This window comes from Coturnix japonica, chromosome 15 (genome assembly GCF_054131305.1).
Source record: "Coturnix japonica strain WE chromosome 15, WE-NBRP24, whole genome shotgun sequence".
In the NCBI taxonomy this organism is placed as follows: Eukaryota; Metazoa; Chordata; class Aves; order Galliformes; family Phasianidae; genus Coturnix; species Coturnix japonica.
The window spans coordinates 13,693,761-13,713,824 of record NC_140677.1 but is presented as its reverse complement, the minus strand read 5'-3'; the positions used below and the strand labels follow the sequence as shown (position 1 = coordinate 13,713,824).

The 20,064-nt window shown below is 37.7% G+C and overlaps 1 protein-coding gene across 1 annotated transcript; it reads left to right on the top strand.

Annotated features, from left to right (window-relative positions):
- Window positions 1–496: 496 nt before the first annotated feature.
- On the top strand, window positions 497–19,779 carry HDAC11 (histone deacetylase 11). The gene is made up of 10 exons (XM_015874798.2): window positions 497–589; window positions 1,236–1,384; window positions 4,361–4,461; window positions 6,719–6,835; window positions 9,570–9,612; window positions 10,626–10,702; window positions 12,037–12,099; window positions 14,187–14,283; window positions 15,286–15,464; window positions 17,869–19,779. Coding segments are annotated over exons 1-10 (1,071 nt in total). The 5' UTR covers window positions 497–587; the 3' UTR covers window positions 18,112–19,779.
- Window positions 19,780–20,064: the final 285 nt, after the last annotated feature.

Sequence of the window (20,064 nt, the reverse complement as noted above, 5' to 3'; positions counted from 1 at the left end):
TAACACTGAGGCACATGCACAAAGGGCTGGAACAAAAAGCTTAATTAAAAGATAATGTCAAAGGGATGGGATGTTTTGTTGGGATAATGGGCTCCTGCTGCACTATTAATGACATCCAGGAATCCATCAAAATGAAGGCCAGCCTAAACTGGCATATTTAGAACGGTGAGATATTTATCTGCAGCTTTCACAAAGGGGCGGTGCGCCTCCTCAGTGCTTCTGTGCCTTGTGTGCACAGCTACTATATATTGCTGCTATAGATGGGCAGTTTCTCGTGATGGTGCTATTGATTTAGCTGTACAGTTGCATAAGAAATGCTGTTTGTGGACGTTCAAGCAGGGTTTTTCAAGTACTCTCGGTGCCTTTTGCCTTAGAGCTCAGCTCCCTCCTGGGCAGTGCCAGCCCAACATGTGAGCTTCCATCTCTCGCCGTCCCGACAACACGAATCCACCCACCTCCCCGCCCGCCTGGGCCCGGCCCCTCCGTGTCTCCGCCCGCGGCGGGCGGGCCTTGGGGCTGGCGGTGCCTGGCCGCGGGGCGACCCTTCCCCTGCGCGGCTTCACGGCTCGCCCCAGCCCGGCGTGGGGATGTGAGTATGGCCGGGGGCTGCGGGTGGGCCGAGCCCGGTGCTGTGGCGGTGGCTGTGCCGGCAGCGGGCCGCAATGAGGGTTGCGCCGCGCTCAGGCCCGGTGGAGGCCTGCTCGGCTGCGGGGCCCGGCGGTGGGTGGGTGTAGGGTGCCGGGAGCCCTGGCACTGCAGAGCCTGGGTGTGAGCGTCGTGTCCCAGTCGGGGTTACCTCTGGGCTTGGCCTGACTGGCCAGAAGTGTTTGCACATGAGCCTGGAAACACCTCTATTCAAAGTTATGTTCTAAGGCAGGGCTTAGTGATCATGGAAGACTATGAGAAGCAAATGTTTCCATTAATTCATGTCTGCAGTAAAGTACATGTGCATAATGCACTCACAGTACATTCCTTAGTCCTTTCTTTCTTTTCCTTCTTGCTAATTATTTTAAGAGTTTTGACTGTGCTGCTGGGAACTGAGTTCTGTATAAAGGACTGTGATGCAACAAACAGGTGCTCCTATCTGTAACTAAGGGGATTGGGACGCTCGGGAGCTGTTCCTGATGTAAAGCTGTGATTGCTAAGGACTTGTAGCTTGGGAATCCAGTGAAAATTATTCAGGTGCCTAAGCAATTGACTAAAAATGGTAATTAGTTTGGCTTTTGCTTTTCAAGGCCTCACAGAACCGAGTTATATGAAGGTGTTCCACCAACTTGCTGGCCTATCGTGTATTCTCCAGACTATAACATCACGTTCATGGGACTGGAGAAACTACACCCGTTTGATGCAGGGAAATGGGGAAAAGTGATCAACTTCTTGAAAGGTAAAACAAATAAAAACACCCCACCACGTAGACCAACATTCGAATGAACCAATGTTATTAATGCTAGTAATTAATTACATCATTACTGCTCCTTGTATAGACTTAAATTATGCACTTTAATCATTGGAGTGCTTTAATATGTTTAAGTATGTGTAGACTTAAATCCAAAGAAGTTAAATTGATGGCAGAATTTGTTTGGTGGGTTGAATGCTGTATTGTACTTTGTTGAAGATGTTGCACATTAAACAGATGAAATCGTTGGAGCAAGCATCCTACACCAGGGCACTGTAATACAAAGGTTTATTTCACAGTCCTTTGGAAATGTAGGTTCTTGCTCGCTCCACTGAACAAAGCCCAGTTTTGTCTCAGTCATGGTGTCTGTGCAGAGTGAAACTCATGAAATGTGATTGAAAATTCAAGCTCATTATACAACTTACTCTTCCCAGCGGCGTGAATAATACTAGTCAGAGTAACCAGCTTGGTGGACTCCATTCTGGCCTAGAACTTCTACAGGGCTCAATAAAAAGGATTAAGGAGAAACATGAGCATAGCAATGTGTTAGACAATCTTAAAATATTTCTGGGCTTTGGGATTTGAAGACAAGCATGAACTGTGCAGAATTTCATTGTTTGACCTTTACGAGAAAGATGCATGTAGAATGAGAAAAATTTCTACCGCTAAAGTGAGCACCCGAGTCTTGACTTGAATCACAGCCTGAGTCAGGTGCCGTATGTGCATAGTTCAGTGCTGTGTTTTGACTCCAGCAGAGTTATGATGATTCTTGCCTTTTCTTGCAGTGTACGTACACATGTATGAGAACATTTCCATTAAGTTTCCTCTTGAAGACAGATGCTGTTTGCAATTCCAGTTTCTTCTTTCTTTTTGAGGACTAAGCCTGGATCCAAAATGAAATGCAGACTTCAGTTTTCTGACCAAAATTGCAAATCCTTCCTGTGTTAGCTTCAAGCTTTCAGTTTGGCTTGCAAAACCTGCCGTGCAGTTTGATAGTACCATGGTACCACGAACACTTTTCTCTAGCCAATGTATTAGAGCATGTCTGACTTGGGAAACCACTGCTGTTGATGACTGCCTTGTTGTGGGCCGTAATGTATTTTACTCATGAGACTGCAGGTAGTCTACTGGTAAATGGCACTTTTCAGCGTGTATCAGCGCAGCCTATCTCAATCTTCCTCAACCTCATGATACTATTTAGATAATATCTCAGGGGAAGCTTTGAAACCCCTCTTGTGGCAAGAACTTTGTGTTGATGCTCATTATTACTTCTTAAATAAATCTGAAAATGTAGACAAATACCTCAAGGAAATACAAGTGTGAGGACTAAGATTAGGATCAGAGCCTTTAAAGCCTTTATCTAAAATGTGAGTTTTCTCATCAAATTGGAGGGGGAGAAAAAATGACAAAAAACCCCCAAAACACTTGCCAAAACAAAGGCTGTCCAAGAGTCAGGCCTGTGCAGCTCATGTGGGTCTAGGGACTAATTCAGCTGATGATCTTTCTCAGTAAAATGTTGCCCTTCCTACTTTAGGCTCCCTTGTATTCATTTAACTGAGGTTAAATGACTTCCAACACCATTTATTAGCAATGTTTTCGATCTGACCTCTGATGATCTTTACTATCAGAACCTTTGCCTCTCTGCTCCTGCCCCATGTAGCCTTTTTTTTCCAGTTCTGTGTGAAATTTCTACTCTTCACACTTGTCTTTCACGAAAAACTAGTTTTCCCAAACATTTAACCCTCATTTCACTGTAAAAGAGAAAAGCCACGGGGTACCTTATGACGTTCCCGGTTTTCTATAGCTCTATAGCAACTCCTGATCTGTGCTGTTTCCTATTATCTTCTAGAAAAGTCACCAATGAAAATCCTCATATGCTTACTTTCTCCTTCAAGAATGAAGCTGTTAGTGTGTTGGCTTTATGTCTGATGTGAGTGAATGAAATGCTGCTCAAGTGCAGTCCAGGGAACTGTAAGCTTGCCAAAATAAATATTGTTGCAGGTGCTGTGCTTGTTTAACACTAAGAACAAAATCTTTTCCATTTGAGTTGTTCCCTCCCGCCAAGTTTAAAATTGAAGAAAAGGTCCAGTCTTGGAAATCTGCAGCCCTGCAGCAGTTAAATATTAAAACTTGTCTGGGAAGATCAGCATTGATGCTTGGTATTTGTTATTTGTAGTGATCCTATGCAAAGCAATGTTGTTTTCCTGCACTACTTGGCTTTTTTAGTCAGTGTAGGCTGGAACTAAACTTTCTGGCAAGTATACCCAGATGCAAACATTCGCATTGTTCACATCCAGAAATCCTGGAGTAAGTTACAAAACATCACTCCTGTAAAAACAGTTTTAAAATGAACTATCTCTTGCTCTCTAAGGGAAAGAATTAATAGCTGTTCATTGGTATTTCTTGGAATTAAATGAAGGTAAGGATGTGACAGAAATATCACAATTAACAGTAAGTGCTCATGTCCATAAACATCCAAGAAATTGAGTTGGTTTTGGTCTTGATTTTGTGTGTGTGTGTGTGTGCACCATTCTACTTTAGAGCATTTGATACTATTATCAACTGTAGAATATTTAAAATCACATTGCAGGAGTATTTGATGGTATGAACACTGAGACTTCCCAAGCATATCAAGTCTTAGACTATAATGAACCTTGTAAGTTTTCTTGCCTGTCCATCATCTGTTGCTACTTATTTATTCTTTCAGTTGAAACGCGAGGTTACCATGAACACACTGTGAAAACTAGCTGGAAAACAATAATAGATAAGTTCTAATTTAAGAACTTATATGTGTAGAGAGTATGTATTTGGAAAACTTATAAACACTGAGTAAGCAACAATGATTTCAGTGATTCCCATTGCAGATGTAGGAATTAAGCTCACAGTAGTTTATTTGACCAGGTGGAGTATGGGAATGCTCTATGGTATACAGTGACAATTATAATTTTTCTCCTGTTGTTTCAGAAGAAAAACTAATTGGAGATGACTTGATTGTGCAAGCACGGGAGGCTACTGATGAAGACCTTTTGGTTGTTCACACACGGCGCTACCTTAATAAATTAAAGGTGCTGTACTTAAAGTAATGTGCTTTTTGAACAAAGTGCCTAGAATTAGTGCCAAGCACAACAGATATCCCACTTGATTTAATATAGAATCAACTTTTACAGAGTAGTGACAAGTGTTGAATTTAGCGTTGTCATTGTGAATACTGAGAGAGAATAGTGAAAATATTAGGCAAGCCAAAGTGTAGGAGAGGGATGGGAGAGAGTCTCTACCATCTTACGTAGGCATGTTTCAGTAAAGTTTAATGAATCTTCTGATACGGGTGAGCCATCTTCTTCCCTCCTGTTATAGTACCTTTCTATCATGCTGATCCTTCTGTCGTTACACTTATAGTGAGCCATGTTGATCATGTTGATCTGTTCAATTGCTACCAAAATAATCTTACATTTTGTAATCCAGAATAAGTTACTTTGAGTCATATTTGCCCTTCTACAGTGTAAAATCACTTATATTGTTATTTCTGAGTTGATGTTTTTTTTCTGTGTAAAGAATCTATGATTTGTCTGACTTTTTTTGCTTTTATTTCTTTGCTGTGTTCACTTAGGCCTCTTCATTCATAGCTATGAAGTTGTAATTTCATACATCATTAGATTTGATCTTATTGCTGCTGTTCTCGATATTGAGCTTTTAATTCTACTGAGCCACCCACCTCTTTTTACTGAGTCACCTCTTTGGAGCAGAGTGTAATGTGCGTAGCTCAGTTTGAAATACAATCATATTTTTAGTAGGATGTCTTCACTGAAAATTGGCTGATAACTTGTTTCCTGGTGTTCAAATCCAATACTGTCTTATACATTCAGATGTTCTTAATTGTTTCTCTTTTGTTCTCCTTTATTTGAGACCATAGTTCCTACAACTGTAGCAATTAGAAGGTTTGGCAGCTTGCCTTTCTTGGGAGTAGCACCTTGATACCATAATGTTTTACCAGTGCAGTATCTTAAACCAGCAGAGGTTGGTTTTAGTTGTATTTGTCCAGGATGAACAACATAAAGTAACTATTTTAGCTTTATCATCCAAGTAATTTCCATGCTAATTTTTAGTGCTTGAATAGTTATTGCCACACATTCAAATAACTTGGAATTTTCTTTATCTCTCTTAGGAATGGAAGTTTTTAGAGCAAATACTACAATTAGTGAATAATAATGAATGTGTTTGTATGTTTACTTATAGTAATATTCAAATGAATTAAGAAAACAGTGCCTGTGAACATGATGATAATGCCTCTGCCTCCCCAAAACCAAAGCACAAATAGTTCTCACCAGTTAAAATGGTAACTATGAAGTCACAGTAACTTTATTGGATACCAGAATACCCTGAGGTTGGCATTCAGTTGTTTTTCATCTAAATTGGCCAATTGTGTATCCTGTCATTTGCTGACCAGCAGCTATCCTGCAGAATGTGATCTGTTTATATTTATTAATGTTAACAAAAACAGGATCTATTTGAAATATTTGGACAGGGTTCGAAACTTCCAGTTCTCAGTACTTGAATGTCTTAGTGCTGATTGAAAAGATACAAACTTACCTGTGACTTTGGCTGTGAAATGTATTTAGAAGTTTTATCACTGGTAGCAATGTCACTAGTTCTCCTAATTAATCCTTTTATTGTTTTGTTTTTTCCATTGGAAACATTTACATATTGCAGATATTTGTTCTAACCTTCAAGTGACATTCTAGCTGATATGACTTGAAACGTGTTTTAGAAGTGTGTAATGTGCTAAACAAACTTTAATTGATTCTCCGTGCAAAAATTTGCACTGCGTGCACCAAAGTATTTGAACATCTTAGCCAAAGTTGTTTGGATTTGGGTTTCTTTTCTGTCCTTTCTCCTTGGTATATTCCATTGAATTGACGTGAGAAATATTGTAGAGCTGAACAATTTATTAACTGTAGGTCGCTATTAATTCTGTTGGAAGACATTTGGGGATTGTTTCCCCCAACCCCAGGCACACAGATTTATTTTTCTTAAGTACTGCCTGGCTGAAAAATTCTTGACTTAGTGCCATTTGATATTAAAGTATGGTGAAAAACAATGGGGGTGTTTAATTGATATTTATAATTGTTAACAGTGTAATAGGAAGAAACTATTTGGAGGTTGCCGATAGACGCTGTTGTGGTCACCTTCATCTGGAAAAAAAAACCCTCTTAAAATCTTACTTAGGCCTTATGGGTTCCTTTTCAGTGAATAGCAATTTATGAGAGATCTAAAGGACGTCATTAAGACAGGTTATGTTAATTACAATGTTTTTTCTCCGCATAGTGGTCATTCGTTGTGGCTACAATCACAGAAATCCCACCAGTCCTCTTTCTTCCCAACTTCCTTGTTCAGAGAAAAGTTTTGAAACCTCTGCGAACCCAGACGGGAGGAACGATCATGGTAAGGTGCTCTTGGTTTGCTTTTATCGTACCTATACAACCTGGTTAGTTGTAACGCCTTTTGTAACTTAAAGCCTCGAGCCCCAAAGTCCTGTTAAGCAAAGCAAGTTAGTGTACAGTCCTAAACGCAAGCAGCATCTAGCACTTAGCAAATGAAGGTATGAAGGATGAACCTGATTTTTATTGTCTGTAATTTGCAGAAGCAAAGGATGTAGTAAGGGGCAGCCTGTGCAGGGAATGAGAGAGATGACAGGAATTATGGCAAGTGCAAAAACTGTGTTCAAATATAAGTAATTTCTAGGAATGGGTTGTTGTGAAATTGATAGTACAGAAGATACTTCAAAGCACATATTTACCAAGGGGCTGTAGTTTAGTTACTGTTGGTATTAAGTGTTCATACCTTAAAAATGAGCATGGAGATGTGGGTTTTTTTAATACTTTGTGTCTAATTTGAATAATGAAGGTTAGTTTATTTGTTCAATTGTATATGCTGCATAAGCAGCTCAGCTGAACTGAAGTGAGATACAGCCTGTTTTACCTTGGCAGGATTGTTTTCTGATCAGTTATATGAGTGCTCCGAGAAGGAGAGATGTGCAAGTCACCATACATCTAATTTTGCTTGACAAACTTCCATTGGAGATGTTGAAGATGTAGAAAGAAAACAGTTATTAGCTGTAGCCAGGGATGCCTTGAGGAAAAGATGCCTTTATGTTTGTGAACCACTAACTAATGGGACCCTATTTTTCCTTTGTTCATTCCCTGTCTTGGATAAGGTGATAACAGTACCAGTCTTTTCATGGGTAACTGTCACAGTTATGTAAATGGAAAAAAATACTGTCTGAAATCCTTAGTGTTATGATACACCTGGATCTTTGCTACATTTTAGCTTCTCTTTCTGAAGGAAGCTGCTAGAGTGGATGCGTGTGAAAAGAACAGAAGCAGATATTGCTTCTTTTATATCCATTTGAAGCCAGTTATTGAAGAACATTGTTCTGCGGGTTGGCAAACCTCTCAGTATGTTTATATCAGATATAAGCGTATGATTTATTGCAACCACTAGATATTTAAGGTGAGCAAGACTGGGAAGCCGTAATACAGTGATAAAGAAACATTATTTTCAGAAATAGCCTACTAGGTAGCTTCCCATTTCTGTCAACAGTAATATAGGTACGTAGCAATTTAACTGCACACTGGAATCGTGATTTCCTATTTTTAAACATGTGCCTTCACAAATGCATGAAGAATTCCTTAAGGATATATTAAAAAAAAAGAGAGATCTTCTCTGAATGCTGAATAAAAGATGGTGCTGTGCCTTTATCAAAGTGTAGAATGTTGGGGTCTGACCTGAGAAAGTGATGGGAGAGAACCCAAAACCTTGGTGAAGCAGTTTTCCAAGTACATGATGGGGCTTGTGAGAGACATACATGGGGCAGTATGATGTGTGAGTCCTGTTATTTTTCTATGTGAAATGATTGTAGAAAACCAGTTAGGATCAGATAAAAGCAGAGTGAAATAAATGGCTTTTCTGTTGTTTTTGTATTTTTAATGGTAGAACAACTCAGTGTCTTGATCAGAAATAAATGGCTTTTTCTTTCAGTAATTTGTTAAATGTGTATCCTGTCTAACTGCTGGATCTGTAAAAGTAACTGGAAGCTTTAATGTTGTATACTTTCTTATATTTCAAAGCTTAATGGTCATGCTGTGAATTACACAAGAATTTGCATCACAGTTGCCAAAAATATGTTTATTTATTGACTAACATTGTGTAGCAGCATAATTTATATGGGAAAACAAAATTATTTTAACTTAAATGTCAAAGGATGAAATCACAAAGTTAAATGTTAAGCATCTATCTGTACTTCAAGAAGTGTTGTATCAGCAGTAACCAGAATTGTGTATAGTAAAATATCTTATCCTGGCTGTTTGCATGTATATAGGAATGCTGTCAGTAGGGAATAAACCTTCTCTAGGCAGCACCAAGTGGGCTTTTGTATAATGATGAACACGTTCTTGAGCAATCTGTGTTTGTGATTCCTAGGTGCACTTGATGCCAAGGAGTGTAACAAAATGTTAGGACTGGTATTACTTTTCTGTAACCCCCCTTTTTTTTTCCCAATTAATTTTATCCCCATGTATTGTTTCTCTGTCAGTACTTTTCATTTCCTTGATGTCATTTGAGTTCATAGGGGAGTAAAAGGCACAGATTTCATTTTGTATCAGAAGGCAAAAATTGGTCAAGTTTTATATGGGGCATGTAAAACAGGGAACTTAATGCTTGGCATTTTCCTGTTCCCACCCACAACTGAAGCTATGTTGTTAATCATTATTTTCAGAATTTCAAGCTGAAGTTCCTCTTATTGCATGAGAAGGAAGAATATTGGAAGATTTCTGCTCACTTTTCATTCCTACCAATACTTGCACCTTCAGTTTATCATTTGTCTGCTAGGGGTCAGTGTTCATCTCCACAAAGCCCAGTTAGTTCCAAATCTGCTCAACTGCAGGGGAGTAAAATACAGATGTGAAATTAAATATTTTTTTCCAACTAATTTTACTGCATATCGTTTTGTATGGCTTGTGATGAGAGATCTGATTCAGAGTGAGTTCCATTGGTAAAGCATCTGACAATGCAGTGGGTGCATTAGAATGCTAAGAGCCACGTTTGGGGTGGGAGCACACAGCGAGTGCTCAGTGGTTTCCTCATTCATTTGTTATGTTCTTATTGTCATTTCCTCTAGGCAGGAAAACTTGCTATTGATAGAGGCTGGGCAATCAATGTAGGTGAGTACAAAGGGAAATTTGTAGTAAATGATACTTAATAATGTGTTTTTAAAGTCATTATTTTCATTCAGTATGATGTATATTCTGCTTATAATAAAGTGACTGGATTGTGTTTAACTGAAAGAAACTTTAAACAGAAAAAAAAGAGGATTAAGTACTGGATTTGTTCTCATAGCCACTATCATCCATGTTGCAGTTTTATAACGAAATAAAATGTTTGCTGATAGGAAGAAGATAACCGGGTAAAGATACGATATTTATACACAGTGTGTGGATTGTAGAAGTGAGAACGAAATGAGGAAAAAGGTGATCAGAGTATATGGGAATATTTCAGTAAAATATTCCTTTAAATTATGCATAAGTTTGAATAGATCTTGTTAGCTGTGCTGTATGCATATAACACCAGACCAAGGGATTGGTTGACATGCTGTACAGTTGACTTTACCAGTTGGTCTATTTTTGGCTGTGCAGTTCTTTCTGAAAAAGGCTTAAGTGAAGAAATGGTGAAGAATATAAATCTGCACCCTTACTCATGTCAAAATAGTGATGCAAAAACAGTAAGCTATTGAACCAACGGTTTGTCATTGACCCAATGTTCAGCATGTAAAAGACTTTCAGTGTATCAGGCAAATGCAGAGGACGTGCTAATTGACTTCATTAGAATTTGCTGCCTGGAGATACATGATCCAAGTGCACTTCTGGGAGGACGTGAACTTTCAAAACAATGTGCTTTGTCACATAGGTACCACATCATGTCTGTCCTTCTCTGCTGCTGGTGTAGTTGCTAGATGACCATTGTTTTCAAACTGTTCATCTGCTGGTCCTTTACATGATGGCCTGTTTCATACAGGAACCCCATGAGATGTTTAGAATTGCTCGGTGAGGGATCAGTGGCTCTAGATGAGATATTTCATAAAGGGGGAAAAAAATGCCTGCTATAACCGAACTCTTAGTAAAGACTATGGGAGTTCCCTGGTATCTAGCTTTTTACCCATCAAAATTTTTATGTTTAGGGGGTGGTTTTCATCATTGTTCAAGTGATAAAGGTGGTGGATTTTGTGCGTATGCTGATATCACACTGGCTATTAAGGTAAGAAATACTATTTTGAGAGTATTTTCTACTGTTTGTGCAAATAGAAGAATGTTCCAGAAATTCATGAGTACTAATTTTATCACAGTGAGAAAAAATGAAACATCTAGAGATAAGTAGGAACAGGAATATGATGCAGTATTTAATGTTACAAAGCACAGTGCATAAGCAGCTATTAAGTGGAAGGAAAGAGATACGGGGTCAGAGTTATGAATGGAAATACAAACTGGTACAATTGCATTAATAACATATTCCTGCAGGTTGAAAAAAAGCAAGCTAAAGCAGACTGTCTTGTAGTATCTGCATTGATACTTAGCCCAGTCTCGCAATTGAACCTGCAAATTCCATGTGAGTTTTGGTGCTTATAATGGAGATTTACACAGAGAAGGAAATCTTATCTTCAAATCAAGCTGCTCTATGCAGTCCTCAGAGTGGTTCAAATTCATGAATAAAAATGTGAATGTGTCCAAAAGAATCACTGAATTTGAATGAATGCATGTGCTATTTAGCTGTTGAAAGGCTGAAGCAGGAGCTTTCTGCAATTAGAGCTTATTTTTATCAAGTGCCCTGTGGTGTATTTGTATACTAGAATATTTATAAAATATCAGTGATAATCAAAACATAAGTCCTAATGATTGCAGCACACCAAATGACAGAACACCCTAATTTCTGTATACTGTAATTTGCAGAAAGCAATCCACAGTGTTCTGATTTCTCTATCGTTAAAATACAGATCGAGAAATTATAGCGGGTAGCAGTTGATACAAAACCTTTACATTTTTTATGACATCTATATTAAAATAGTAATTTGGCAAAGTCGTAAGATCAAAAGAATGAAGAAAGCATGTTTTTTATTTGCAGACATGGAATAACAGATGAATTCTCTTAGTAGTTTTATAGAGCTGGATGCCATCAGTGGAGTAGTTCTGCCTTCCTGCTGTTAAGCCTCGCCTGTGCTATCATTTGTGTCTCAGGAAATGAGCTCCTCACCATTTCAGGGTCTATGCATCTCTTGCTTCACCCTGTCCTAACACATGAACACATGGTCATTGCTGTTGCTGTCTCTGACAGCACCAGTGCCACAATCAGCTTTATAATCCCTAGCTGAACCAGTCCCATGCCTGGTTGGAGTGGGATGCAGAGACTTGCTTCCAGTGCATAGGTTTTTATTATATAGTTACAGTATTTGAAATCACTTAGCCCTTTATTTGGTGAATGAGATTACATGCATGACGTTAAAACTGAAACAATAATACACTGTGCAAGCTTCAAGCCTTCAGTTTATCTATCACCTAACTTCATAGCTGACTCTCTTTGTTTGTTTACCTCTCCAGTTCTTATTTGAAAGAGTACCAGGGGTGTCTAAAGCCACAATTATTGATCTGGATGCTCACCAGGTGAGTAACTTTGCTGTATTTAGTATTGTTTTGTTAGAACTACAAGCGTGTGATGCAGACCACCTTTTTAGTCGTGGTAACATGAAATATTAACTCATGGGATCCAAAGTTAATCATGGGGGGTAAAACTGATAACATTTTAGTTGTTTTATTACTTTATGTTCCAATGGGCTGTTAAGCCAGTTCAATAAAATTAAACTGAGTTGCAGCTCCATCATGTGGCTAGATATAAAAATAGTTTTCAATTGCTACTGATCTGTAGCATAACAGTCTGAAGAGCAGTTTGGGTTCCCAGAAGAAAGAAAAATCACTTATAAGGAAACGACAATTGGTTCAGCTGCCTGGTCATTGCAGCAGCCTTCTCAGGAGGTGAATTTGACCTTCAGTGTTGGAATGGAAAGATTGTCTTCAAGCTAGTGATGTAAATAATGCATCTCTCTTCCCTGGTAGACTGAGAGCAAATCTTGTCCTTAGGAGGATTTCCAAAATAAATCCCAAAAGGAAGGAAATAGTATTTTTAGAAAAGCAGCTAATGTGCTGAAATTACATCCAATCTAAAGCATTGAAGATTTTTGTGAATAAACCACTGCAGAGAGGAAGTCTGATGGCTGCAGAAGTGTTCCGTCTTCTCTCAGTTCTCTTTTCTGCAAGTTAAGGCGTCCTAAAATAGCCAAAAAACAAAGGCATATCTTATGCAGCAAAAAGATGCTTCAAGTTTCCCATTCTGTCTGGGTACTTCCATCAAATAGATGCCTCAGGTTTTGTCATTTTTTTGTTTGTTTCTTCAGTGTTAAATTTTTGTTCTTTCTTTTTAAAAGATTTCTTGGAATGCATTTGTGTATTTGGCTGTCATGCCTATGACCTCAGCCAACATGCTAAATTGCCCCTTTCTGTAATTGTTTCTTTCCTTGGGAAATAGGAGGTGTGTGGAGTTCTAGCTCAGCAGGTGCTTCTTAAGCGTGCATTCTCATCCTGTGAGTGTCCCAGTTCTTGGCATGTTTGAGTTTTACTGTTTATAAGAAAATGGTTTACCCAGAGGCTCTTGTGTTCCTAGATTTATATCAGTAACAGTTTCTTTGTGGACCAAGTGTGCTGAAGAAGTAAGTAGGCGTTGCCTAAAGAAATAAGTATTGTAGTATCCTATTCCCCTTATTGCTTGTATTGACTAGCTTTAGCCCATTGTTTCTGTGTGTGTTTTTCTTGTGTTGTTTCCAGTGGAGGAAGTCATAACAGAAATATAGCTTAAGTACTTGCTGGGAAAGATTACAAAATGAACATAAATGTCTGAAGTATTGAGAATATATCTGGAATTCTGTTTCTGTGGTTTAAATGAAATCACTCATGAATATATTGAGAGTGAGGGAATGGATCCTCTATGATGCACTGATTTAGATGAAATCATCTCGGGGATTACTGTGAAAGGATAATTGTACTAGTTGAAAAAAGTCTACATGAGAGACAAAAGAATGCTATTCAGAGATGGGGGAAGGAGGAAGTACTCAGAATCTGTTTTCTTTTGAGAATCTACCTTTTCACCTGACACGACTTAGTAGGGAATTTGTGGTGTTAAACAGTAGAATGTTGAACTATTACATTGCTTATTTAGTGTTTGTAATGTTTCCAGTGACTGCTTATATCTATCACCAAGACTTGAGTTATCAGGAAAACTGCAGCCTGTTATTTTATCCTTATACAAGGCTGTAAGTATCCTTGCAGCAGAATTCTATTCTGAGCACTGGAATTTATCTTTCCAGTTGTATAAAAATGTATCTGTTCTGCAGTCTTGGCCACAGTTGTATTTGTGATGCTGCTAAAAGCAATTATCTTCTAATTTTCACTTCATATTTCACATACAAGAGAATACCTTCACAGAGATAGTAGGATGTTGATTTTGATAATACCTGCGGTCTTCGGGCTCATGCTGTCAAAGCCCACAAGATTCTATACCTGAAAATAGCCTTCAAGACCATAAATAAGGGATGTCGTGGGAGTTTTGAATAGTCTTTGTAGTCTTGATTATGTTAGAATATGCATATTATGGTTCTGTGTGAGTGTGCTAGAAAGAACTAACTCTAAATTTCCTTCAGGGAAATGGCCATGAGAGGGACTTCATGAATGATCAGAGAGTGTATATCATGGATGCATACAATAGATATATTTATCCAGGAGATGGATTTGCTAAACGTAAGTATAATTGAGGTTCATGTTCTGAATGTGAAAGAATGACTATTATTTAGTAACTTTTTCACTTACTGATAAGTTTTCTTGCAACAGTGTTATCTTTTCTTTCCTTCATGTAGAACGTAATACTTTCAATGGTTTTTCTGTGTGTCAGAATAGTGTTTTGCCTTGCTTTGAGAATGAAGTGCCTTCCTTCATTTCTACACTGAATGTAAGATGTGGGATTGGGTAGACTGGGCAGTGGGAGAAGCATAAACATACATTTATTTCACTGATGTTAAACAAGGAAAGCATTAAAAAAAAGTACTCAGCACTCACTAGGCAATAAGTATCATCATGTGTTGGATTACTCATGCACACTGTGATTAGTTCAGATTTAGAGTTAAGTATAACTGCCTGAAAGCAAACAAAACTAGAATTTATAAGCTTCTGTTTCTTTCTACTGCCTCCCCAACTCCCCCTTTCTATTTTTAATGCCTTATTGTGAGTATTTAAAATAATTTGATTTAAATTAAGAATAGATGTTTGCTCCTACAGGGTAAGAACATTAAATTGAAGATGCTTGGGGCAAAGCTGTATCTTGTTATACATAAAGCAATTCGCATGAATTCATGATATCTTGCTGTTAAATTTCTAATGTTGAGATAAAAGTAAAACATGTTAATTTCTTAGTAATGTTTATATTGTGGATTTCTTTTTCTCTGCAGAAGCAATTTGGTGTTCTCTTTTCATTATGTTTTATTTAGGTTCCTACTTAAATTTATTCTTTTTATGATTTCTTTGCTGATCTCTGAATGGTCCTGTAGATAAGTTGTTTTTCATCAATGTTTTGCAATTGTGATTTAGAGAGACTTTTTTTTCCTTCTGCTTTGAATTCTGTCTTCAGTGGAATTTTTTTCAAGGTCGCTGTGCTTACATTTGATACAAAAACAAGTATTTGAAAAATGTTCTTTAACTGAAGCAAATGCACTGCATTTACTTTGTTCAATAACACAAACATTTCAGGTGCCATAAAACGGAAGGTGGAGTTGGAGTGGGGTACAGAGGACACAGAATACCTTCAGAAGGTACATACTCATGTGGAAGGAGCATTAAATGAATTAAAACCTGACATTATTGTTTATAACGCTGGAACTGATATTCTGGATGGCGATCCATTGGGAGGACTTGCTATTTCACCTCAGGTTTGTATAACACTAAAATACGTTGAGACTTTCACTATTCACCAAATACTGGGGTTGGTGCTAAGAGTGAGTCGCTTGTGGTAGTTTGTTAGATGAAAGTAAGGCATGTACTTCACAGTAAACCTAAACATTCTTCTGTTGTATATGTATGCATCCATTGCTCACCATATGTTTTTTTATACATCAGTTCTTGATTCAGTTTCTTCATGTGCCTGTTTAAGTATCATTCACTTTCTCTCTAAAATATACCCATACTGAACATACAGATAGTGTTCAGGCAGATGTATATATCACACTGCACCTAGATTGTTTTTTCCCTGTATGGTCATTCTCTTGCATCTGGTTCTTTCTATTTCCTTTGCCCCTGATACTCATGCAATCCATTTAACATTTTTGTCATTTGTGCTTGGTATGCATCTTAGCACTTAATTTCCTCTGTAGCACTTCTGTCTGTTTTAAATGTCTCTTTTGATGTCCCCATGTCTAGCAGTCTTGTGCAACCTATTTGTTATTTTTAACAAATGAAGAGTTTGTGGGTTTTTTTTTCACAGTTTCCCTATTCTTTTTTATATAACGATCACATCCTTTTTCAGCTCAGTTTAGCTTTTCCCCCTGGCTTAGTTTAGATTTAAGTTTTCATTTGTCCTGTGTAGCTGCATAGAGGTCTTCACCTTCTCAATATCATAACAGATATGCTTTTCTCAAAATATGAAATTCTATAGCTCTCACGTTTCCTCTTCTTTTTTAATGATGCTTTCCCTGACAGTTCCTCAGTTCTTTGTCCCGTTTTTCACATTTGATTCTCTTTCATTGTCTACCAGTTTGATACAGGCTTTCTTGAACTCATGGAATCCCTTCAAATGAAGCAAGCCCTCAGTCTGTTCTGTTTTTCAGTACTTTAGTTCTCAGTCTTCCACAAAACTAGTTTCTTGTTAGTTTGTTTCCTTTCTGATTCAGCTCCTCATTCTTATTGTCTCCATCACCAGGTGGTCTATTCTTGCTCTCCGATTGCCTCCAGATACCTTAGTGAGCCTGGGGCAGAAGGATTTAGGAACTCGTTGGTATTTCCAGGTTTTCCTTTGACTGTGTGAAAGTTCCTCTGACAAAGGGAAGGAGCTTTGGGAGGAAACTGCCGCCAAGTGATAAATGAAAAACACTTTGACATGCCCTTTAAATTTTTTCTCTGCCATATGTTCTTTGTCAAGAACAGTGAGTTGTTGTACCTGTTGGTTGCTGTTTATATGAAATGTCACTAAAATAATCATTTCACCTTCCCTCCATCTTCGCAAGAAGAGGTGAAAGGCAATGTGTGCCATTTCTTTGTGTGACCGCTCTTTCAGACATGTGATGGAGAACATTTTCTGAACTGAGGGCAGGGTTTCTTTTCTCTCTGATCTTGTTGGCTTAGGAATGATTAATATGTTTCACCAAGTTTGAAATCCTAGCCTAGTGGAACTGCCAAAACTGAAGACATTGAGCATGGATAGTTCATCTCTTCAAGGCTAAACAATCCAGTTGTCAGTTGTGGATGCTGTTTCTGTTTTAAAGTCTTGCTGCGGTGTTAGTTGTATTCAAAATGTGCCTCCGCACTATAGCCAGAAAATGTGATGCATAGCAGGTCTCTCTCTTAGCTTTGTTCATAAATTGCAAGTGTAGTAGGCTGTCATCTTCAGTTCTTATGTTCTTTTCTGGTACCATGCAGATGCTGGGAGTAAACCCATGTCTTTTTCTCAGAGCACCCAGTAGAGATTTTGGAGGATTTGCTGAGGCAGTTCTGCTCCCATGAGCAGTGACTGCTCCCAGTTCTCCTTCAGGACAGCATTTTCTGCATCCACTGCTTGCTCCCCAGACATGTACAGCACGTTCTGTAACTCTGTTACTTGCTCTTAGGATCTGTTCCCAATATATTTCTTTAGTTTTCTATGTCTTGGTTTTCATTTGTTAGTGCTTGTGCCCATTATTATTTTACTGGGCTGTGTCAAACTAACTAAATTATGGTTTTGCAAAATATTTTTCAGCTACACTTTTGAATTTTCCATTAGTTTGTGGATGTGTTTTTGTAACTTCCTAATATCTCATGGGCAAGAATTCTTATAAGAATTTATAGTAGGCAACTTCTGTCTGTTGGATCCTCTAAAATTAAGACAAAGTTTTAGGATTTGCTGTTTTTGTTGTGTTTCTGTCTTTTGTGGGTTTTTTTTGTTTTTTTTTTTTTTAAAGGCTTACAAGTGTAATGTCTCTAACAGAGGCTTTTAAAGTAATTTGATGTTCCTGATATAAAATATAAGGCTGAATTACTTGTTAAGCATCTCATACTTCAAATCCATAAGCCAGCGACTAGGTCTGTTAGAATTAAAATACCATATTGTATCACTTGTTTTTTGTAACTGTTGTAACCATACAGGGAATCGTGAAGAGAGATGAAGTTGTGTTCAGGGCTGCCAGAAGCCGTGGAATCCCAATCTTGATGGTAACGTCTGGAGGCTACCAGAAGAGGACTGCCCGGATTATTGCTGATTCTATCCTCAATTTGCACAACCTGGGGCTTATTGACAAGGAGCTAGCAACCAGTGCAGCTGAAAATCCCAAAGTAGAACAGATGATTAGGGACTCTGTAACAGACTTAACCAATTTATCACTGCAGTGATGGTTAATAAGTTTTTTCCTTAGATTCAGAAGTTTAGGAGCAGGAAGTTTCCACATTATCAGAGTTAATATAAGAAATTCACAAAGGACTCAACTTGCCTGTAAAAATAACCTAGTACAGACAACAGACGGTTGCGGATTCTGTGTTTAACTTCTGAAGCTGTCTTGAGCAAAGGCAATAAATCCTTTTAAGCTAATTGAGATGTACTCAAGAGTACCTTATTTCAGTTTATATTGTTACTGTAGAAAGCTTTAATTGCTTCCTATTGTTATAGATTGTCCACTATGTTGAAAGAACTATATGGTTGGACTGTTCGAGGCCTGTTTGGTGGTATGGTTCAGACAGTGGCTGGAGTAATCTGCACTAAACTTATCGGTATTGTTCTTAGATACTGTTCTTAGATACTGCATTCTATTTATTGCTTTTTTAAAAGGTTGTTATAACAGTTCTGTGTGGTCTTCTACTGTCGATTTAACACTCAAGTGCAATAATATGGAGAATAGCCCAGTTGCTTGGCTTTTGAGCCATAGCCTATTAGAATGAACATTTGTTAGTATATATTTTATTCCTATTTACAACAGTGACGTAGATCCTGCTTTTGAATACACTGAAAATAGAATATGAATTGACTTTGGCTTAGTATGCCAATGGGCAGTAAGGGATCAGCAGTAAGTGTGGCTTTTGCCTCTCTTGAAATGAGGCCTGCATTGAAAGGCAGTAGTTCCTATGCATTGTAGTTTGTTTACTCTGACTTCCTATAAAATTAAACTTAATTGCAGTGTTCTGAGAACTATTACAGAAAATGTCATGTAGAAATAGAAATACTTTTTATCACCAGCTTGTCATATGTAAGCCTTGAAGAGTAAATTTCAGTATTTTTTTCCAGCCAGTGCTGTTTTTCACTTGCTTGAAGATTACTGGTAGTCATAGCTACAGTCATAGTTGGTAACCACATTGTTCATATTTAGAAATAAAATACTTCTACATTAAGCTAATGTAATAGCCTATATAGGAGGTTCTAGGAGGTACTATGGTATGAGAACAAAATAGTGCATTCAGAATGCAAATTTTTGGTGCATTGACTGTAATGTTTGTTTTTGTTGGTTTATTATGCATTAATTACTGTTTGTAGCACTGGGTCTTAAATGTACTAAACTGTATATTTGGCAAGAGCTTTCTTAACTTCAATGTATTCACTGATGTCATGTTCAGGTTTGAGACTTTCTGTGAAGGGACCCTGATGTTTTCCATCTAGTGGAACTGGTGTATAAGCTATTTAAGGAATGTTTCATTCTAATTAGAATACTTACCTCAGTAATGTCATTTTTAAGTTTATGGTGTTTATTAATTGTTGGAATTTGCACAATTGCTATAAATAGCTGCTTTAAACCAGATTTGGCATATTGCACTAAGCTTGATTTGCAACACGGTTGTTAAAAGGCACTTTTAAATTTCTTACTTTTAGGTGGTCAGAGTACGACTAATGTTGAGATTTATTTTTTCTATACAGTCTGTGTTACTGGAAGATGTTGGTATTCTTTCATATAATTTTTATAGAATTATAAAGGAAATTTCTATGAACTAAAACACTGTAACGGTACATACTGTTTGTGTTAACTTGTTTATTTTACTTTGACTCAGTAAAGATTAAAATAACGTTGAATAATACTGACTGATGTTGCTTTTCACTTATTTTGTCTGTAAACATTTTGGATCAAACACCATTAAAAATGTGCTTTTATTGGTAGTTAAAATGTAGCTGAAACTGTAACCGGTCTCAAGGATGAACAGTACAGTGTTTGTCAACAGCAGAGGACTTCTCTAGCCATTAACACGTTGGCCTCTCAAGTGAAGTTGTGAAGTTGGAGTTTCTATGTCCATAAATGTTATAAGAATCATAAGGTCATCATAAGGTGTTAAAGTTGCTTTTTAATTCCATATTGCATTCTAGAA